This window comes from Amphiprion ocellaris, chromosome 1, assembly GCF_022539595.1.
Source record: "Amphiprion ocellaris isolate individual 3 ecotype Okinawa chromosome 1, ASM2253959v1, whole genome shotgun sequence".
NCBI classification, from domain to species: domain Eukaryota; kingdom Metazoa; phylum Chordata; class Actinopteri; family Pomacentridae; genus Amphiprion; species Amphiprion ocellaris.
In genome coordinates, this window is record NC_072766.1 from 22,163,690 (window position 1) to 22,187,356 (window position 23,667).

At 39.1% G+C, this 23,667-nt stretch overlaps 1 protein-coding gene and 1 long non-coding RNA gene across 4 annotated transcripts in view; one reads left to right on the plus strand and one right to left on the minus strand.

Moving 5' to 3' along the window:
* Positions 1 to 14,404, minus strand: part of LOC129349225 (uncharacterized) — a 124,602-nt gene extending 110,198 nt beyond the window's left edge. For all 3 annotated transcript variants that reach the window (XR_008602144.1, XR_008602147.1, XR_008602146.1), the window contains exons 1-2: positions 14,266 to 14,404; positions 14,083 to 14,150 (exon numbers count right to left, since the gene is read on the minus strand). This is a non-coding gene — a long non-coding RNA (uncharacterized LOC129349225). The remainder of the gene's footprint in view (positions 1 to 14,082; positions 14,151 to 14,265) is intronic.
* Positions 14,405 to 15,051: 647 nt separating this feature from the next.
* tox3 (TOX high mobility group box family member 3) overlaps positions 15,052 to 23,667 on the plus strand; it is a 41,081-nt gene continuing 32,465 nt past the window's right edge. Inside the window, exon 1 of the mRNA XM_023282815.3 lies at positions 15,052 to 15,186. Within this exon, the coding sequence (XP_023138583.1) occupies positions 15,085 to 15,186 (102 nt within the window). The 5' untranslated portion in view covers positions 15,052 to 15,084. The remainder of the gene's footprint in view (positions 15,187 to 23,667) is intronic.

A 23,667-nucleotide genomic window follows, 5' to 3' on the forward strand; every position in this document is an offset into this window, starting at 1 on the left:
AAAATGAGCCCCGATTTTATTGTGATAATGGAAAAGTAGACTGGAAAAGTGGATTTGGAATTGGTTTGCACATAATATCTTGTGCTATAAAAATGAGATTTGCAGCCATAGAGAAAAACAAATCAAGATCCTTTCTTCAGTTATTGGACCATGGAAGAGAAAATGCAGTTATTTTAATGTAGCTGGAAAATGATGCTGTGTTCATAGTGCCCATGTACTGTGTCTGTCTTGGTGCTGGGAGCACGATGTGATTGCTATGCAACAGACATGCATCTGTAAAAAAAGACAGTTTTTGGTGGAATTAGGAAATTAAGAAAATAATAAACCCCTTTAAACCAAAGAGTAGAATTTCATTCAACATGTACATGAAACACTAGACACCAAAAATCTATCTTAGATGTCCCTGACACCCAAATGAACTTGTACCTTCAAATTTCAACATAACAGTAAATTACAGATAGAACTCTCCTGCTGGTTCAAGCCTATAGCCCTATTATTTGTATGCAACGGACAATATGTAGATTTAGATTTGTGTCTCAGGACAAACAACCCTCAAGCAGCACAGTATTTCATTTCATGCTGAGTATTGAGTTGCAGCGTTGCATAAATATTCATGAAGATTCTTCCAAACCCATGATATAAACATAAGAATATGGGCAGTGACACGCATTAGAGAATGGCCACACTGGATCAAATAGAATAACCTGTCTTTGATGCTGTGAAGGTATCAGCATTATTACTGATTAGAGGACATATATGAGACAGAATAGGACTTGTTAAAGCAGTTGCTCTTCCTTCAAAATCTGTTTCGCCACAAGCAAAGCAGAGTTCAAATGTGCCGGGAAGATTAAAATCTGTGGTAACAAACCAAACCAGTAATGATCTTGCAGGTAATATTACTTGGCTGGGTTTAGAGAAGTTCATGCATTTTGTATTTGGGAGCACGGACAGAATTCCCATAATGCTCTTTGTTCTATTCAAGTGGCCAGAATCATGGCCATAAAATTAAGCTAATGGGGAAGTGGTTTAGATTCAGCAGCTATGCATGAAATAAGAGGCAACAGTCTGTAGCACTTGCTGCATGTTGATGCTGAGCAACTGAGTTTCTACTGTCGGCTACCAAAAATATGACTCTAATCACGCTGTAACAATAACATCCTGCAATGAGGAAAGTCTGTTTAATGCAATAAATAGTGTTACCGCATTAACGTAAAAGAAGGCCTTTGTTATTTGTGATGCCCCAAGTCACTGTTATAGCTATTAACATCAGGGCTAGGCTCACTAATATCACTGCTTTATATCGTTAAAAGCAGCTAATGGTGGAACCCTCACGTAAGGGAGAGAAATATGCCATTATTTATGAAGTGCGTGTATTAATAATTACATGAATGTATTTTAATTACTAATAATTAGCCAAACATGAGGCGTTTCTTTCTACTTTTCTCTGTTAATGACTTAATCACATGCATGTTTAAACATGAGACAGTATTCAGGAAATAATAAATGTTCATTATGTGAATTCTATTAACTAAAGAGGACCATGCTGAGCATGTGAATGCAGCAGAGATACAAATGCCTAACCACTGAGAAGAGTTTTGATTTTTGCAGGATGTGATCTACTTTGTAATTTTCTTTTATTTTTGGCATTGATTGCGTTTCATGTTGATACACAAAACAGGACTTTGTATTGGTGCTAGCTGGGGAGGCCTCTGAATCAGCTAATGGTACAGCTGCAAGTCCAACAACTGTGTGCTTTGATTAATTTCAATGAAAATAGTTGGATTCTTTGAAAACTGCTCTTTCCTGCAACATGATGAGCAAAATTGAGTTCACAACTCTCAATGTATTAATTCATGCTGCATGCATTAACATACCAGTAATTTTTTATTCCCTCCCTGCCTCCATGTTGTTTTGACATTCACACTGTGCTGAGAACAGGTTTTAATCTGTGTGACAGGTGACGGTTTCCCTTTTCACTGTACAATTAGGTGACAACCACCCTGTGAACACTGTAATTTACATGTGTGGCAAAACAAAGAGCTGCTTCCTCAATGTTCAGACTATGAGGCAAACGAAAATAAGTTAGCCCCTGACATGTTACAGAATAACAGATTGCATTCTGCAAATAAGAGCCTGGAACTATTAATCATTATGCATTGGACGTCCGTTACAAAAAAGCTCATTACACTGGAACATTAAGAATATGTGCAAGGCTATGGGATACATTTATAATGTTTTTCATAAGCAAACCTTTCTGGAGTAACAGATGTTCTGTCAAAACACACGGTAATTAACATTTTTGCTGCATTGAAGTAAATATTTCAAAAGACAGCAACAAAGCGTGGAGGTTTGCTTGCATATGTTTTCACTTAAGCCTTGGATTTGTGGTTGGTTATTATTTTTACAATATAAGACAAATAAAACCCCAGGAAAAACAAAATAGTTTATTGTAGGAGTCATTGTAATCTACATTGACATTATAATGAGGAACATTTATCTAACTGTAAAAACCTCAGGGGTCGAATCACAAAACATGAAGGATGTACATAAATTTTCCTTCTTCCCCTAAATGGCATTTTATTGGGCATCTTTCACCCTCTAAGACGTAACCCGTAATACAACACAGGGATCCACATTTGAAAAGTCAGTGTATGCATAATTCACTTGCTTTTCTCGAGAATAGTTCCTAATGAAATCTGATGACAGTGAGGTAGATGCAAATTCAGGAAGCTCAACTATGTGTTTCGGCTCAGTATGAGGAGCCATTTAGGCCTTAATGCAGCTTTAAATGAGCAAGCGAGTGAATCACTTGTGACTATATCCTGTACAAATGTGCTAGACACAATATAAACAGAGAAGGTATAATCCAAAATCATAACAGCCAGATTATTTTATTTATAATTAAGGGAATAGCTGGGTTTATGTTAATGTGATTACTGCATAGTTTTCACTGTCTTCACTTTGCAAGTAAAATGATATTTAAAAGCTTAAATTGAGATGGCACGCTGAGATGTCTTGTATTTATGTTGCTTTTTTCCCATGTTGCACTGTGTTGATGTGGCTATACCTAACAAAAATTACATATGAAACCTCAAAAAACCTGAGGAAACTGAAATTATTAAAAGAAAACCGAAGCATATAATGTAATTACTTCCCTGGGTTTAAGGGAACGTCAATCAAGGGCATATCTTGGAATCGCTTAATGGGATATTGAAATATCCTCTTCCAGCATGTGGCACGGAAGGCAAGTGCTAATTAGTATGAATGACGAGTGCTAAGATGACTAATGCTGCTGAGGACTGGTTTTAATTGAGAATAATATAATGAAGTGTCCTACAGATTTGCCAGCATGTAGTCTTCATTCCTTATTGGTCCATACGGGCCTAAGAACTGTAATAAAATAGCCAGTGGTATGTCCAGCAACATGAAGTGCTTTTATTTCATTTACTATTAGTTTATTGAAGACATATAGCATTTAATTACATGTGCAAGTGGTTCAACTGCTTTTGCTTATTTAATGGATGCATGTTCCAGCACATGGAATAAACAATTGCGACCATGAAAACACATGTGCTGATTCACACCAGGTATGCTGTATAACATATGCTATAGTCAAAACAGTCCACAGGATAATAATTGCATTGCAGATGTTCATGTAAAACTCTAAGAGATATGATTCAGCACTGAGAATGTAACTGCAAATCCAGCAAGAATAAAATGAAGCTAGCTACCTTTAATGTCTAATCTCCCTCATCATTACTGATAAGTGTAATATATAGGCAATGGGCCCCGAGGGCTCCACATAAAAGGCAAACTCAGGGGTTGGAGGGAGGGAATAAGTGTGTGGGTGAGAAACTATCTGTGAGATACTATCTGCTCATATCCAGCAGTGTCAATTTAGTTGTTTTTTCTTTAAAGGCACTATTATTACATTTTTACCACTCAAGGGGCAGGTGGAACGAGCTGTAAATAACACTGACAAATTACCACTTATACAGGTGATAAAGTGGACACGTTAGCAAACAGTTCAACCACACACGCACAACCAGCAGACACAACAGGTCAATGTTAGCATTTTATTTAAATTTGTGTTTCTGGTGACTCAATGAATATGAGTCTGGGGCTCAGTCTCTTTTTAGTACTGTTTTGTTCTCCACTAACTCCAAGGAAGAAATACATTAGATGCTAATAGCTCCACTATGTTTACCAGCTAGTAGCTACACAGACTTTAACAGCAGGGCAGAAGTAGCAAAATAAAGGGTGAGTAAACTCGATTCTACTTCATTACCGTGGGTTTCAAAAATCAATGTATGAGGTACATCTGCACTAAGCTGACACTGACTGAACACCGACCATCATTTTATCTACAAAAGGTTCTAACCAATAATACTGTTTACATTTCTTTTTTTAAACTCATAGTGCTATCTATGTGGTATTTTGTATTGCTCTGAGTAATATAATTAATCCAATTTTGTTCCCCTGTGTGCTGGGGAATGACAATTAATGCTCTTATCTGTCTCATCTCTCTCCTTATTGTAATTAAACACAATAACAAAAAGGACTGACTGGAAAGAAATTGTTTAAACTTCACAAAGTAGCCAACAGTTTTGCTTACAGATGGAGAATTTGCATTTTGTGCTTCTCGGCTGATCAGAACATTTTATGGCTGTGTTTGCCAATGTCTCACTAGTTTAAACACCCCGTAAGAAGATCAGTGTAATTATCATAAATGGGAAGGTTGTGGATCGGCAGTCATCGATCCTAGGGGTCCTAAGCAATATTATGCTAAAGGGTGGTCCTAAATGACCTTTGAGCCACGTAAACCATTTTTCCATATAGTCATACCCTTGTGGTCCCTTTACAATTCTCCCTTATTTAAAAGCAGTCTGTTATTTCCAAATAAAAGTAAATAACAAATACTATTAGTTATTTGGTCAGAGCCACCTACTCCATCTGCTCCCCTAAATATCCTTTCATACATGTTCAAACATAATATGCTATTTATACTATGGCTTTGCGGAATACTTTATTGGTATTATTTACGGAGAAATCCCTATTTCCCAATTAGCACAGCTAATCGACATTTAAAATTCAATATATGATCAACAGTCAGGGTAAGTTCATTGTTTTCTATCTTGATCAAAGCTGTAACTAAGCCTTGACCAAGAAACTAGATAGTCATTGTATCGTTTTAAAATCCTCTCCACAGAGGCTGCTGCTGGAAAGCACAAATTTTATTTCATGCATGCTCATATGAGCATGCAATGCGGTTATCTTATCCGAGCTGAAGTTTCTAAACACCACTGGCGCTTATCAGATGTAACAAATAGCTGTATTTCACTCTCACTTTTGCCGGGCACAAAGTCAGAGAGCACAGTCTGGGAAAAGTGGCAGCAAGCAAGCAAGACACAGACAGACCAATAGATGTACTGCCCAACTAGGTTAGCGAGACAGACAACCTAAAGAGAGAGATGCACTGCAAGCTCGCACATCAGCTTAACGTTGCGTTTACTTGCTGACATCAAATTTGGAGAGGAAAGAACACAAGTTTACCTGATTTATTCATTCTCATGGTGTTTTTTGCCTTTTCTCTTTTCACAAGCAGAAGGACATACTTGATACTCTCAGTGAAGTTGGAAACATTGGCATCCACTTTGACGCATGGGAGAGGCAGGACCCTTGTATGATCTGCGAGTCTGCCCTATACAACATGCATCACGAGTGTATAGGGCCACCCAGATTTGTGTTGCATTAAACCAAAACAATCAGCTAAAAGATGCTAAAATGCTCCATTAAGCTGTGAAAAACTGGAGTTAATTTACACATTGCCATTTTATGCATTAGGCTTTTAATACTGGGTCACATTCATTATAGTCTGGTCTGACTGGATCTATCAAACTAATAATGAACATCATTCAGCTTTCTACCATTGAAAGTGTTGTTTTTCTTCCTAAGTGAATGTCTTCATAGTTTTTTTTTTCTCTCACAGCTACATGGTGTATTGAAGTGCGACCTCATCTCGGAGTGAAACTGTCTTTACAAAAAGCAGACCTCCTCTTCATGATCATGTTTTAGCTATTATCACTACTTAAGGACTCTATCCAAGAGGGCAACAGAAGGATAAAGCTGATGTGTAATGACTTAAGGCCTAAAACCCATTCTCTACGAAGAGACATGTTCTCTGACCTACTAAACAGATTATCACTGCTGTAACACCATTGATTAGGTTTTATTGCTTTTTCTCCCCTTTCGGCCTCACAGCCCTTTTAAGACTTTTAATAAAATGTGGGTAGTAACTGAAGAGCATAATTATTATCATATTTTATATGGGACGTGTATTCAGAATAGTAATGAAAGTTGTGAGTTTTATATTGATTTGCTGCGAGGTTTGGACTGTGTTATCCCCTCATGTTTTCAGTGTCTAGCTGCAGGCCACCGTCTATCTCTGAGAGGGTGTCAGACATAAATTTGTCAGTGTTAATGTGCGCGTGTTTTTTAAGTCTTGCTGGAGTGGCTGTTCAGTAACACTTCACAGAAACTGTCTTGCAACCATTTTACTCTCCTAATAGCATGTGTGATGTTTGTCTGAAAAGAGAGCACTTCATGCTCAGATTCCAATCATTTTATTGCCTGCCTCGGTTCTACCATATTTTGTGTATGATAAGCTGCCCATTCCTTCCTATTAAACAACCTGTTAGTACAAAATGCATGGAATAGACAGCAGCAAAATTAGCTACTGAGCAAAAACTGTTTAAAAAAAGCACAAGTAAAGATGGCTGCAATAGAAACAAATGTCGAGCAAATTTAGTTATTTTTATTTGGGTCTATAAAGAGATTTTTCACACTAATTTACAGACTGCATATTAATAGCCGAAGTTAAAAAAGACAGCTAGAGGTAGTTTCACCAATGAAGAATTTTCCTATGTACAAATAGTGGTGTGCGCTCATATTAAGGAGACACATTTAAAAATGTTTTCATTGCTTGCACTTCAAACGGCATTTTATCTGCTTTCACTGCTACATTTACACTGAAAATTATTCTGCTTTCATCTCTTACTCTCTGAATAATTCTTTGGCAGCTTTCAGCCTCAACTGACAAACTAATTCATGTTCTTAAACCAACCGTTCAGCTATAGTGCAGTGACTGCTGTGCATATCAGCTGACCCTTCAGCTAGTTACAGTGACATTCGACTGACGTTTCAACTGCTTTCAGTGGTCCACTGCTTTGATCTGGTATTGTTAACTGAAAAGGCCTGCACTTCAGCTGACATGGCGAGCTCAGTTTTTTTTTTTTTTACCTTTTCAAGATTTCAGTCATACTCAAGTGGCCATCTTTGGGCCTGAAAACATAGAAGTGCCAAAACTGCAGTTCCTCGGATGGCCACTTGAAGCTACTCCAAAAGTGAGTCAAGACCTAACTGACTCACATTGATGATTTTATATCAGAAACTAAATGTTCACAATGTGGTACAAAAATTGTTTTGGTCTCTATAAGTAGTTTACCCATTTGTGGTAATTGCACAGGGGGTGAATTTTTCTATAATTCAACAGTTTTAATTGCATTTAGGCTTAAACCTATGCATATTTAGACACCTCTTTCCTCATTTTTGGGTTAGCTGGGAATCATACAGATTCAGACAGTGCCAAGATGGCAGTTTTACTCAACACTTAAACTTGCATGAAACAAATACCTCAGTTTTAGTCCATACTTCCACTTACAAGACCATTTCAATCTTTTAACACTTCTATTTTCACTGCTGTGGCTGCTTCTTTTGCTAACTGTATACCAAATGTCACAATGTATTTCAATATCTCTACTACTTTGAATGTTAGAAAAATTTTCTTTTAAATCTACAAGCACACTTACATGCTTCAGAAACTTTTGAGTTTTGTAGTTATAATTGTTTGCTTTATGCTAATGATACTGTGAGTGTAAAAGTCAATATCACATACAATAATCTACAGCTTATATACTAATCTCTCCCTATATGTTTTCATTTTTTGGTTGTTTCACTTCACGCTACTTACTGATAACAGAATTTGGTTTCGTGCATTCAAGTCACTGTCTCAGAAGCTGTCTGCTCATAAATTTAATACATTTTTTTTTAGCTGTTGTGTGCGTATTTTCTCCATGGGTGATGGTGATAGTAATCATAATAGCTCTGAGCATGACAGGTACCTGAGCCCAACTTTAAACAGGATTTAAAATGACAAAAGCGCAAACGCTGGTTTTGTAACACTTACACTTCAATGACAAGCATCAGACAGCCCTTATTCATGAAGGTGTCGCATGTTGTCAGAATCCCGCACTTAATATGAAGGGGGATGTGCAATAAATAATGACTATTAGGTTAATTAATTATTTTGCATTTATTACTCTTTTGTATCGCCATATAATTACGCTGTACCGCTTTAATTGAATCTGAGCAGGAGCCAGCAGAAGATAATTTGTTTTCACGTTACCAAATGGTAGCAGTGTTGCCAGCTTGAGAGGAAATGACATATAGCAGAAAAGCATAATTCATCTGGCTGAGACACTGATACCCAACCATCAGAAAGGAAATTAATTCGACTCCCTGGCTGCACAGCCAAACAACATTAAAAACAGGAATAAATAACAACAGCAACCAGGCTGAATTGGGAATGTAGTGGAGCTTGCTTATCTGATATGTGGTGTGTGGGAGACTGCGTGGGCTTTTTTTTTTATGTGTCTGTATGTGCAAGAGTGAATGAGATTTGATTGGTGGGCGTATCAGTGTGTGTTGTATGTGAAAGGCACTGCTTCGTTGTGCGTGCAAGAACCACTATCAAACAGAAACATGACGAAAAACGGTTTGCATATGCATCAATGTGTCCATAATTACAAAGTAGATTTCCTGGCGACGATCATGGATTGTTGACCATCTTTAAGCAAGTACTGGAGAGCGTTCAGATGAGGATTATCTCCTCCAGCACAGCACAGGCGAGTTTAGCACTGTATGTCATTGATTAAGCTTGTGTATGTTACATGCCAACACACATCCCACTTGCATAGTGTTTCCCTCTGTCTCATAACAAGTACTTAAAAGCACCCTATCTAGGAAAGACAAACATACATGTTATCTGGATATGTAAAGGAATGCAGGACTGTTTATTGTGTTAAATCAAAAGGGCTGTGCTGTTATTGCTAGTATATATTGCTATATATATTTAGATATTAATGAATTAATTAGTTATGTGAGACAGAAGTATAATTCATAATTATGTGGCATAGTAGAGATACAGAGGTTAAACACATCAGTGCAAAACATTATATGTCTATATTATACTCATGGACTTTAAATATTAATTGCCAGAGTTAAAGGGCAAGGGTAATTTGCACAGAAAGAGAATTTATAGAATTCAGTGTGACACTTGCAGAGCTGCAATCTGGAACATCACAGATTACTTCAGGAGGCTTGTGAAGATTAAACAGTAGTAGATGTTCACTTAAACGGCATCCAAATACAAAACACATTCTGACACACTTCAAAGTAGACATTTACAAAGAAAATCTGACATCTGCAGACAAATATGACATAACAGCAGAACTTGGCTTATGCATTCTCATGGCCAGCAGCATTGATTTTCATGTTTATTCTGACCTCTTCTTTCTACTTTGGAGAGCTGAATGTGACAGGTGGATGAAAAGTCTTGTTTATGTGCAGTGAGCAGTTCATCCCAGAATCCTCCATTTGCTCCTGTCTTTATTGAAACTCTGGCTATTTAATTGATATGCCAGTGTGCATTAGAAATTCTCATGGTCCTTTGTCATTACAGACATTTTGACATGTCATATAGATGTAATTAATAACATTAATTATGCCTATGTTCCATCTAGGTGGGCATGTTCCAAAGAACTGGTGTTGTGCATACTGTGTAGTGAGTCACTGAGGGAATTTGATGTAATACAGTCATCATTATTGCTATTAATTCTACCTGTACTTTTCCTGATATGACAAGTCAACATGTTTGCTGTGAAAAATAATGCAATAAATAGATTTTGGGTGTATTTAATTAAAAATTTAATGAATTAACTTTTCTAGTCATATATTCTCAAAATCAGTATCAAATACTGAGTGTTCTATTTATACAGTTTCGATAAACAACTTCTTAGGATTTTCTTCAGTAACCAGTAACATATTCCCTTAAACACCATCTCAGTGCTTTTCTTTTTAGTGCACACAACTTCACTCACAGAGCTTTGCTTTCTATTTCTTTATGATTCAGTTTTTACACAAACCTTTCAACTGTCTCACTAGTAACCAATAAACTATTTTTACTTGTTTATACACATACACTGCAGCTATCTGTAAAGCTGATCACACAGCCTTACAGTAGGTGGGCTTCTATGGATTCCTGGTGTGAACATCCCAGTGCTGTGAGGTTCTTTCTACTCTAAAATAATATCTCTGATCTGGCTGTCTGGAAATAACAGTTTCCAGTAGCAGCCTAAAAGTAACACTTTTATCAGTTTCTAAGTCAGAGACAAAACAAAGTGTGCTGGGAGAATTCTACACAGACTGCAAGTACAAAGCAAGCATTTACTGAACAGTAAAACAACAGAGTGCACAGGGTTATGTCGGGCGGCCAGGGATACATTAGTACTATTTGGTATTTCTATAGTCGACATGATGTGGTTGGATACTAAAGCACTTTCAGCAGTGGGGCGGAGATGAAACCTGCCTGGCTGAATCATCACTGCAATTATCAACTACAATAAAAAGACCCCTTTCTTTGACAGAGTCAGAGGTACAAGTCTGTGTACAAAGGATTTCAGGAGGGTAAAATTACATTTGTCAAAAAAATAGCTTTTTGTTTTTTGCTCTGCAATCTAATATCTCCTGTAATCAGTGATTAGGTGTTGATTATTTATTAAATTTTATTTCATGTTGGAAGGTGACATTGAAAGAATGACCACTTTAATCCTGCAGAAACTGTGCTGGGGTGACGTGTTTGGTAATTAGATTCAGCTATTGATGGGTTTATCTGTCTCTATTCAGGCTAATGCTTTTTGTATCTTTTTTATTCATTTGGGAATACAGTGGATTTAATCAGTTTTGTGTAGTGTGTTGATTCATTCATTTGGTCAGTGCTGGTAAAGAAACATTCAGTGAAAAACAGCAGCAACAAAATGTATCATTTCTCCTTCAAAACTGAATAAATCAAAAGTGAAAAGTGAAACCTTTATCATGGTACCACACATTGAACCACATAGCTATAATGTTTTTACCTAAATGTAATAATGCATTAAAAATAGAAAAAGGCAGATTAAAAACATTTATGAGTTCATTTTGTAAAATCATACAGTTTTTTGAGACACTGACAACTGTACAATGTGTGCTTGTATCATTAAAGTCCATGAAGTAGTTTCAAATACCACATTTAGCATAACAAGAACAGGGTGCATTGTTTTCTCAGTGGCCTCACGGCACCACCACCTCCACCCTTTCCATTAGCCGTGGTACTTTCTCATATTTTTCTTCTTCTTTTTTTAATAGATAGCCTGTTGTTCTTACATTTGTACAGTATTTTTATATTGTGTGTAAAACACAGCTGCAGCCTGGGAAAATTTCAAACGTTGTTTTGTGGAGAGTGTTACTTTACATTTGCCTATAATCTAGAGCAGTGTCAACTTATTATTATTATTTTTTTTTTTTTACAAGCAATGTGTTTAATAAAGGAAGAGATGTTAAAGAGCATCTGAATTATTTTACTGTGTGTGTAACTGAATATGTATGCATATAAACTGAAAGAGCAAGTGCAGTGGATATTAAAATTAGACAGTAAAGTCAGAACACAAGGTGAAGTTCAATATTAATCCCTGAATAGAATAACAGCGGCAAGCAATTACAAACGAGGAATAGCTAACCAAATGATAAAAACACAGATGACTTATTGTAATCATGCTAGTGCAACTTAGCAACAGAGATATGTGCAGCCAGAGGCAGTCTTCAAAGAACTAAATGTAATCACCAGCCTCGTTCCAGGACTGTCTCATCCACAGTCCCAGAGGCTCCGACAGAAAGGCTCTGGGATGCAGCTACAGCTGAATGGAGGTGGGGCAGTTACTTGCAGCTTCCTGAATGGGATTATGTCATCACAAGGAAACGTCACATCATGGTGTGAGTGTGAGCAAAATCCAAAAACATACCACTCAGCAGGCAAAGGTTAGTTACTCAGGTTTACTCTTTTGATTATTATAGAAATAGATCCATACTTTTCACTGACAGCAGCTCAAAGGATCAACGTTGCAACTCTGACCATCGGTCAAATGTTTTTTATCTCTAGAATAATACTAGCAAACTCTACAACATTGTAGCTCTAAGCCTGTTTTTTCCCCTACACATTCCAAATTGATAACTTTTTTTTTTTGCAGTTGTTGCCATGAGGCTGCTCTTGTGTATTTGCGCTGAGACATAAAGAAATACAAGCTGTGGATAAACATGTCTAGACTTTGAGAAGCAGCAGTGGTCTGAAAATACAGGTGCGTTCAGACAGAGCATGAAGCGGAAACTGCAGGAAAACAACAGAGAGAAGTGAAGTTTTTGGTAAGTTTGGAGTCTGAGTTTGATCCATGACAGAAACACACACACAGACACAAATGCAAGCTACACAGCTAACATCCAGTAGCTGTTTGCACTGCTAGAAGTAACGTGCTATTAAGTAATTACCGCAATTCAGTTGGAAGAAATATTAATAAACAACTGCAGATTTAACAGGTTAAATATAGTCTGGTTGTCATCTAGCCACTTTCTTAACATGAAGTCAAAGTTCTTTATTTGTCTACTGTGGGAGAAATTTGGCTCAGATTCAGCCCTCCACCCTCCATTGCTCTCCCTGTAGCTTCTGTGCAGGTCTCCTGAGGCATGCTAGTCTGCTGATGCCTCTATTTGCCTTATCCATGCCTGCACAGGTTACCCATGTGGAGGGTGCAGACTGGCAGTTGCTCTTGTGAGACTGGCTTTGTGGTTAACTAAGGCCTTGCTTTAAAAGTAGCACAAAAGCTTCTTTTCCTTGTTACTAGCTACCTTTACATGCAGGGATTGGAAAAGTAATTCAATCACCTACAAAATAAGGAACCGGTAACTGTAACTAACTACTAGTTTCAGTAGTGTGCGCAACATTGACTGTTTTTAAGTGAATTAGTTTGAACTACTGGGTGTAGGTTGGGAAACAGGCCTGCCACTGACTGTGCATTTCACATGGTTTCCTCCGCACCTCCTGCTATCTACTGGTCACTGTTCAAAATCGCCTTCACTTCAGGAAACAACAACAACCTCTGGGAAACAACTACTACACTGAAAATGTCAAGTTTTGTAGAAGATCATGCAGTAAGACAACTTTGCATAGGAGTTTCTGGCGAATTAGCCATTTTATCGACATCCCTGCATGCAAATCTTCCACCAAAACATTTCTTATATCACTGTTCATCCTTTGATTAGCGCTGTCCAATATAACTGTAATTTAAAGAAATGCAGCCTAATTGAAGCTTTTTTTGACTGTAGAGTAATGATGAGGTGCAGGCAGATCATTCTGTATTGCAGAATGCAATGCTACAGCAACACTGAAACAATACAGCCTCAGTGTGTGCTTACAAAGACAATTTACATTTAAAAGTAACACAAAAGTAATTTTCCTTTATCATTAATAACTTTTACATGCAATAATTGGACAAGTAACTGAACTGGTAATTGTTTTTTTATTTTTTTTTGGCCTTTTATCAGCTTTATTGGACAGGTGCAGTGAGAGAGAGATAGGAAACGGGAGAAGAGTCAGGGGAAGACATGCAGCAAAGGGCCGCGAGCGGGAATCGAACCCGGGCCAGCTGCGTCAGGGACCAGCCCCTGTACATGGGTCGCCCGCTCAACGCGTTGAGCTATACAGGGGCCCTGAACTGGTAATTGTAACTAATTGCTCATTTTCAGAAGTTAGCAAAACACTGACTGCTTGAGGTAAATAAATACACAATAAAAACGGCAAAACTGAACTGAGTGGGGTTAAAATGTGCAGAAATTCAAAAGCTGCTGTTTTTATGTGGGGAAAAAAATGGTGGCACCTACCTGTTAGCATTAGCATTGGTGATGTAGGCGAAAACAGAAGAAAATGTAAAGTTATCCTCAGTTGTAACCTGTCAACGAATATATAACTGTTATAGTTTTTACGATAATATAAAAAATGAAGTAGGTCAGAACAATGAAAAGCAGGTAGTGAGCAAATACAGAGCGTTAATTGTGATTAATTACCAGGTGCACCATGTTGGGAACGTGCAGCGTTGAATGGGAGTGGCCTGGTGTGTTTGGGGCGTGGCTGACTTGTTCACACATTTCTCCTTGTTCATCACTCCAACAGGCAGAGCCGAGGGCTGAGCGGGATACTCTGTGTACTACATCACACTCACTAATTGCACCATCTGTGGAGTGCTGTTCTGCTGCTTGTTTTACAAACGCCGTGTTTAGCAGATGGGCCAGCTAGCCACTTTCTTCCTCCAACTGCCGCTCCAACTAGTTTGCTAACTTGGACAGATAAACTTCTGACGGAGGAGACACACGGACGTAGTCCCGCGTGGCTCTTGTTTTCTGACGGACTTTTACTCCGCGGCTGTCTTCGCTACTTTACCTCCACTTTGTGTGTGTGTGTGCGCGTGTTTTTTTCCCCTGCGCGTGAAGAAGAAGGAGGAGGAAGAGGAGGTGGACCCACGCTCAGCCGCCGGTCTCGTGGCTCCTTTGTATACAGCAGCAGCGGCAGCAGCAGCTGTGTGTAAATGCGTGGACACGGCGCGTCTGCTGCTCTGTGAGGGACACCAGCTTCTTCTTGGGCTCAGTCCATCCTGCATGTCCTCAGAAATGAAGCGGCAGAACCAGGTGTAGAAGAGGAATACCAAAACTTTACCTGCTCTCCCTGCTTCCCCCAGTGTCTCGTTTAACCCGACCAGGCTTGGGTCAGCCCCGCCGCCTCTCTTTCTCCATCTGTCCGTGCGCTTGGATTGTAAACGGCAGAAACACCGAGCTCGGTGCAGAGCGGCTACATTCAGCTACAGCTGCGCGGCTCCACACACTCTCAGCATGGATGTAAGGTTTTATCCGACCGCTGGTGGGAATTCTATTCCAGGAGATCCACCCAACCTGGATTTTGCCCACTGTTTGGGCTACTACAACTTCAACAAGGTGAGTTTTGGGCTTTGTTTTTGCGACCACGTTGATGCTGAAACCGCGAGCGCACCGGGCTTAATAAGTAGCCTTAATAAGTCTGGCTAAAAGTGAAGTTCATCTAATTTGATCTCCCTCCGCTAACCTCCATGAAGTTGCCTAATTAATACTCCCGTCCTCTTCCCACTACTAACTTAGGTGTTGCGTGCTGCTGGTGAAATGGGAGCACAGGACAAGTGTAGTGGCTCAGACAGTGTTACTTTTTGTCCTCATTGCACTGCTAAACTCTCACCAGAGGGATGCGATCCACAGTCATGGGCGCTGTTGCCTTTACGCTTTCATGTTCCTGAACATCAGAGGTGGATCATTGCATCAGCAGCCCACGTTACACTGAGAATGTGATGAAAATAAGATAGTGTGTATCAAATGGACTGCACTGCTCCATGATGCATGTTGTAGGAATATTTTTTTTTACCCCTCCTTTGGTTAAAAACGGTATTTAACTTTATTCTGAGTATCTAACTAGCATGCTGTGGATAGCTTTTGCAGACAGACCTTTAAATGAACTCTCTGTTTGTCAATTTTCAAGTTTAATTAGAAAATTAGAAAAACATGTGCAGGCAGAATGAGAAATAGACAGCTCACTATCTGTTCAGCATGAATGCAATCATTGTCAGCACTGTGCTGTGTTGTGCACTTATTTTACACATGGCATCAGTTATACCCTCAGACTGTCACACTGTGCACAGTTTTATCTGCTCACTGCCAGGTTGCATAGCATATACTCTGCGCCGTTTACAAGTTGTTTCATTCACTTCTCTGGATCTGTATACAAGCTGCTCTGTGTCTGAGTTGTGAATAAGAACATTGCCGTAGTATGACAAGTTTATTAACTCTGAAAGGCGCGGCAGAGCTTATGTAAAACACACTTGATGGTTTGTGATATTTAGTGATGTAACACTTGAAATATTAGGCCTGTGGTCCATCAGCAGCTGGACTGCCGTGTACACCAGCAACAAGGAGCATCATTATGACAGACAGAAATCACACAACTGCTGCGTGTGGCTTTTATGAAGTCTAAACAATGGTACCTCCTACATCCCCCACGCCTACTTGAACGCACACACAGACACACACTCACCAACACACACTGCTACTGCCCCCCCCTCCCCAAATTATTCAGCCCTATAGTGCAGCTCTGTTTGCAATCTGATGCTGCTCAAAACAGTTACCAGGTTTGTCTCACTGTTTCATCAGCTCTTTGTCATGTGGCCAAGTTGTCATATGTGCCCAATTTCATCATGTCTTCATCAGCCCTGAGAAACTTTAACTACATCGCTTTGAATTGGTGTAAGAGTCGAAGTGCGATTTTATTCCTGCTCATAAATTCCCCAGGTCAAGTGAAATTTTCCATCTGTAACAGTAATTGGCCACAATGCAAAAGGAGGCAGCGAGCGAGCGAGAGGGAGGGTGGTGAGAAGGTGCTTATCCAGTATCTCTACCAGTTATGTTGGAGAGAGAGAAAGAGGGAGGGAGAGTACAAAGCATGCATTTCATGCTAATTACAATGCCTTTCCACGGTGAACAAATAGGCTCTTTTGCATGCATCTTTCAAATAGGCCTCCAATTTATTTGAATCAGCTCGCTGAAAGGTAGCACAATGCAGAGCGGTTAGTCATCCAAAAGATGTGGCATGCTTACAAGTCACACACAACTGAAGCATTACTTCTTTAATCTATTAATAAGCTGTCAAAGCACCTTTTGCAAACAGCAAAACTTTCACTAGATTCACAGTTTTGATTTGAAAACAGGCAATACCCTCCCAAAACGCTGGCACAGGAAATGTTCAATTTTAATGACAACAGAGACAGAAGGGCCCAGAGGCACTTTGAAACATCAGAGATTCTTTTAAATTTACAGAAAAATCCAAACGAGTGGCACAAACTTAATTAGGTGCTGCAGTCATGACTAATGAAGCTGCCTGTTTTTCTGGCACTGAGATGAAGGAGAAGCAGAGGTGCAGAAGAGAAACATGCCACAACTTCACACAGCTGAATAATGCTCCTAAAATCTGTTTAGCAAGAAAAAAATCCCTTGCTGTAATCTGATAGAATTAAACATGGTCCTTTTATCAAAACTCAATATGTAGCATTTCATTTCTGGGACTTTTAAACATGAACTGCGGTGTTTGGGTGGGTGACAGGGCTGTCACAGTAGGGTCCGTTTCTCTTAAACTACCTCGACTTGAGCTTGAACACGGATCAGCTATGCTCAAGGGCAAAACCACCAAGGCTCCTGCTTTTACCGATTGGTTGTTATTGCAGCTTGCGTTGTTTTCAGTTTATCTGATAATGACTCTTAGTTTTCATGGCTGTTTGTTTTGTGCTCTGAAGACCTAGTTTTAGTCAGTAAAATTCATAAAAGCTGCCTTTTAAAGTTTGGAAAACTTAAACTGAGCACATGGCTTTCTACATATATATTTGTGTATCTCATTCTCCTTTGGCTAATTCCTTATTTCTGAGATGTCAGTGATGCGAGACAGTTTTTTTTCTGGGCAAGCTTCTCAGTCATGCACACAATCAACCAAAGACTAGGAGCTGTTGGTATTTGACTGGTTTTGGTATTTATGAAAGTCAAATGTGATTGACTTTAATGGTTTCATGAAAGAGACCCAGTGTTATTCCCATATTTATGGCCATCTGTTTTTTTTCTCCTCGAAGTTTAATAATGTTTCAGATACAGTATCCATTTAGTGTGTGCTTTCATTACCTCCAGGCGCCAAGAAATCACCAACAGATGTTAATACAAACTCTTCACCTGCACTGGCACTAACACTTGAGGTTTATTTGCAAAACCAATTCCAGCACCACTGAGACATCACAATTCTTTGTAGTTGGGAGTTTACCATATTAGAGCATTTAATAGCACCGTTGCAGATGGATTTGGATAAACACATTGATATAGAGACATATGAGTTTTGTGCTTAGTAAAGCATTAAACACAACAGGCGTTAACATCACTTTTTTTTTTTCAGTGAGTAATTTTTTAAAGACAGAAATCAAAATACTAAAAACTTAAATAGGATATTTTCATGTGTCTTTACTTTTCTGTGACAGTAAAGTCAATATCTTTGGGTTGTAGACAACACAAGACATTTGAAGACGCCATCTTGGGCTTTGGGAAACTGCTTTCAACCAGTCGATTAATTGAGAGACTAATTGGCAGAATAATCAACAATGAAAATAATCATGAGTTGCAGATTTTTTTTTAATCTAACCTCATTTCTGATCATATTTACTAACAGATTTTTGTCAATTTATTTGTCAACAATTCTACTTCTATGTAGTAGTTTTTACCAGCCTTATTGGAATCTGCTATTCCCACACTGGATTTAAAGTAACTTGCATCAGACTGCACTGCATAATAATTTTTTTTTCCAGAAATGGTCTTGATAACAAATTCTATTTTACTACACATGTTTTACTTTGCATCATGTCATCCCCACACTGTTCTATGAAAGACTAACTGCGCTGTAAAGCCAATGATTAGGAAGTTGTTCAGGACTTGACATGATGATGTAGCTGCAGTTATCATAGGGTTTTAATGAGCCTGTAAAATGTGCTGCAGGTGAAACACGCCTGCTTATGGTTCATGTGGGCCCTTTTGACATATGCATCTGTAAGGAAACCTACAACAAAGATTTAAGGACCTGGGGGAAGGGTCTTAGTGAATTACTGTACTTTGACAGAAGCAAACCCCTGAGCAATAATCTCTTATTGTGTTCAAACCACAGTGTGTCAGGCTTCTTTTGTCTCGCCTGTCCCCTTCGCTTCATCAGGCGGGAAGGGGTTAAGACTCTGCTCAACCAGGGGGCCTTGTGCATCTCTCCAGTGTACACAGCTGGTGCCATTTCATCACACACATTCTAAACATATCCAAACACAACTTTAAATGTGTGCGTGTGTGCGTGGCCATGCTGTGTGTGTGTAGGGGAGGGGGCGGGGTGTAACCTTAGAGGCTGTCTGCTTTGTCAAGCTCAACAGTTGATGGATATGACTCCAAGGTGCATGTTAAATGTTTAAATGTCCAAGAAGTGAATAGCTGATGTGTATTGCCGAGTCTTTTAATTGTGGCTTGTCAGGAAATGTAGTTCAGCAGATTTATTAAACACCTAATTTCCCCACTGAGACTAGAGAGTGTTATTTTTAGTCCGCCCGCTACACACACTGTACTCGGAGTTCCTGCCTCTAAAAATGACTGCTCTGTGTCACAGACCACACGACACATGTGTCTACATCGAGCAGATGTTCGCGTTTTGTTAATACACAGCTCTCCACCTCCTGCATGCTGTTCCTTGTGAACTGATTGATGATTGTTGCTGCGATGCTACGAGGATGTGGCAGCTATAGAGACATAAGAGAGAGGAGGCCCAAGCTAGAGGTCTAACAGCCTCTTATCAAACCATGAGCCTGATAGTTTCTGATTTCTGTGGCACCACATTATCACAGCTGTCGCTCTCTTTACTTTGTTGATCACGCTGAAATGTTGACATACAGCACAAATGCACGCGCATACACACCAGCTAAGTCTGCCTGAATTAGGTTCTTCATTTCAACTTGTTATACCAGAATAATGTGATGATCTGAACCAATGGTCTGAACCTGTGGGAAACACAAGGCCAGGTTGTCTGCTTTGTTTATGAGGTGGATGTGACAAAGGCTCTGAAATTTTAGACAGACATAGACCATTACCCAGATCAGCACTCATAAAGACCCTCTGTAATCCTGCCATCACTGCTCATAAATCCATTTCATTACATCTCCTCATGCATTACTCAGCGTGGTTCACTTAAGCAGACCTCACACTCGAAAGTTGTTTCTCAACTCGTGGGTTGAAGACCCACTGGGCACCATGTGGCCTTCTGACAAGGCACAAGACAAAGACCATCTTGGTGTAGAGTTGGCTTCAGCTTGTGATCTGATCTCATGACCAAATAAGAGCACCACTCTAAAACCAATTGAAGAATCCATGCTACCATGTGCTCATAATATATTTTTCCTTGAGGATTAACAACTGACAGCGTTCATCTCGACTGAACTAAAACAGCTCTCTTCATGGACTGTTTGTAGCTGCATGCCTGTTTCAAAAAACGTGTCTTTCAGTGGTACAAAGAGGACAGATGCAAAGGGGAGTCACATTTATTATCATGTACACAGCATCACTATGCCATCCATCAAACCATTTAAGCACCTGAGGAAAAATAGTTTATCTTGACATCTAAAGTCATGAAAGAATAGTTTGTTTTTCAGTTGCAGCGCTCGAAGTTATTTATGACTCCTGTAAATGTCTCATTTTTAAAAATTCTTTTAGTCATTTTTCCACAGATTTTTAGGTATTTGATTCAAACTAGAGAGTGTATTTGTGCAGCATAGTGCAATCTGTAGCTCAGAATTGCTTTTTGCTTTCTTATTATTTTTCTCCAAAATGTGTAATTATTGAATGTAACATTAAAGTGCAAATGAAATATGACACTGTAATGATTCAAATGCGGAATTTAATCAAACACAGTGTATATGGATTTAAAGAGCTTTCCACATGCCCTTGAACTGCAAATGTTGCGTGACAAAACACAAACATTTAAAGTGAAGTGGGGGTTTTTTTTGTGAGAGTAGCCACATAGCCAGAAAAACTGAGCCCATTCCAAAACATCCATAAATCATAGTTACACACAGACACTGAACTCATCCACGAGACAGTTGTTAACCTCATGTGCAGCTCCCCGCGACGGAAGAAAAGCTGACATCGTCCAGGTCAGAAAGGGGGTTGAGTTTTAGTTTTAAGATTTGATGATCTTTAGAAAAGATTGAGCTACTACTTAGCTCAAGTAGCAAAAGCACTTGACTTACAAGAGTTTTGCTAAGCTGCGTGTATATATCACTGACATGAAAAATAGCACATTTACTGCTCAGGTTAGTTTATCTTGCAAGGTCAGGAGTAAACATTAACCTCCAGAAGTCATTTTGAAGGAGTCATCTTTTTGTGAAGACTGCGCCCGTTTGAATCAAAGCAGAGCCCACGCAAGAGATATTTTTCCACTGTGATCGACTGTTTTAATCTGGTTTTGGCTCACTACATCTTTGACAGCCTCAACCTTGCTGACTTATTAAAAGGAGGGGGGGGGACTCCCCGTGCCCCAGAAAAACTGCTTTTACCGTGAATTAAGCATTTTTCAAAAGGACCAGTCAATCACTTCTGGATGGCTGATTCAATAAGTGTTGTGTCCCTTTAGTGGTTAGCCTCGCTGTTAAGACACATTCATTTTTAAAGCTTTCCAGAGAGGCAGCCATTCCATGTTTCATAGATCTAATGTCCAATTCGCTTAATGGGCTCACAGACTGTATCAAAACATTATGCTGTTTTGCTTTTAACTTGGCTTGCTTGACTTAAGCCCTTGGCTCTGTTCAAGGAGCACAGGCCACCGACGAATGTCCTCCATCTCGCACAGTTATAGGTAATATTTTTTAGCCAGGACCAGTTGAATTCATTGCATTTATCTTCATATTCTTCTTTCCTCTAGCTGTTCCTGCTGTTTACTTGCATGTGTGCTTACAGCAGAGTAAATGCAGTATAACACATTTTCAAAATTGAGATTTGCTTCCTGAAATGCACAAATTAGTTATTTTCTGGATGCCACATTTTTTTTCTTTGCTTCTATACAGCTGTGACCATTCAAACTAAAACATCCTACTCATACAAATATTACTCACTGTACCCTTGTTCGTGTATCAGCTTCAGCATGAATTTCTTTCTCATTATAGGAGTCTGAGCTGCAGGTGTGTAGTATTACATGTTACACAGTGTGATTAATCCTCCTTTTTCCTCCTGCCCTTCCTTCCACATCACACATTCCCATAATGCAGCGTGTTACCAGGTTGCACTAAAAGCACTGACAATATAGTAGCAGGTGTGCAAATATCCCTCACCCGTTGGAGAAAGAGCTTAAATAATGCGGGTAAATAAAACTTTTATTTGAATGGTCAAATAGATGGCGTGTTGGAGCAAACTGCTGCAAGGTTCAAGGAACACCAGCTTTAAACACAACCTGTTTATCATGCAGCAGAACATGCAATCATCAGTTTAAAGAACATCTTTTTAAAAACCAGAGTGATGTATCTGCAGCTTACAGGTAAAATAAACAACCCTGGACACTGTTTTGCCTCCTGTTTGCATGATGAGGTGTCAGTGATTGCCAACTACTCCTTCTCAAACATAAAGTCTGTGGCAGTTGGATAACGTTAACAGTAACAACCATAGGAGCAATACTGCAGCCCATAAACCCACTTCACCCACTGAACGAGCTTTAATAGCCTCCCAGAGCTGGAAAACTGCCACCTCGCCCTGCAACAGTTTGATTGCATCCTTTATATACGTACATGCAGTGGACTGATAAGGGCTCTCTGACATAAGTTTTGTATTTTTTGCTGTAATTGTTCAGTATGAAGGGAAAAAAAATCTCATTACAGTATATGTATGGAGGGTTGTTCCTTTAAATGAATGAAGCAGTTGTAGTTCAGAAGAATATATTTAGCTTTTAATGTCCCTTCTACACTTTGGTTTGTCAGAAATGTCCGTCTTTTGGCATAAAGGCACAGGATTTCATTCACAATTAAATTTCTGCTCTTTAATTTGCTATCATTGTCTCTTTCTTGTTCAGTTTTTACAACCATTTTGTACCATTTCTCCACATAAAGGACTTGTGTGTGCAGACTGTGCAAACTTGACCTGAAGCTTGAGACACGACACAGAACTTTTTCAATATTGATCTAAGATTGTAATCTTTCTCCAAGCCTCAACCAAGAGCTTTTTTTAATGGTTGCCTAACACAACCATAAAGATGTTAATCTTGCTTTAGTTGTCAGGACTGCATCCTGCAGGGATGACAAATGAAAGATGCTCTGCATTTTAAAAAATAAACTGTTGACTCATCTCTTGCATCATTCTTGTGGCTTTAATTGCCCATCAGTTGTCTTCATTTGAATGAGCACAGCTCTCGACATGTTAATGAAATATCACTGCTTTGAGAATTCTTATGAGAGATTTTCCATTTGATGTAAATCATGCAGTATTCATGAATCCATCTAGTTTTTATTCAGTTACATGATCAAAAGGAACAATGGACTCAGCCTCAGTGAAAGCTCCAGCCACATAATAAAGGTCCATTCCCTAAAACCTTGACTGGGAGTTTGAATGGGGTCCATAAAATTCTTGAGTCAACTTCTGATATTTCGGGAGTTGAAGTCGAGGCTCATTCACAGCATGTACTTGTTTACTGTGATGTGTGTGTGTGTGTTTCTGCTGGCTAGTGAACTCTTGTATGTGGTCATAGTGTGGGATGGCAGAAGTAGAAAGAAGCTCAAGGTCTGTGAGGCCTCGGCGTTGGCAGGGTTTCCCTCCCAGGACAGCCACTGACGATTCTTTCAAATGACATTCCTTCCAAGG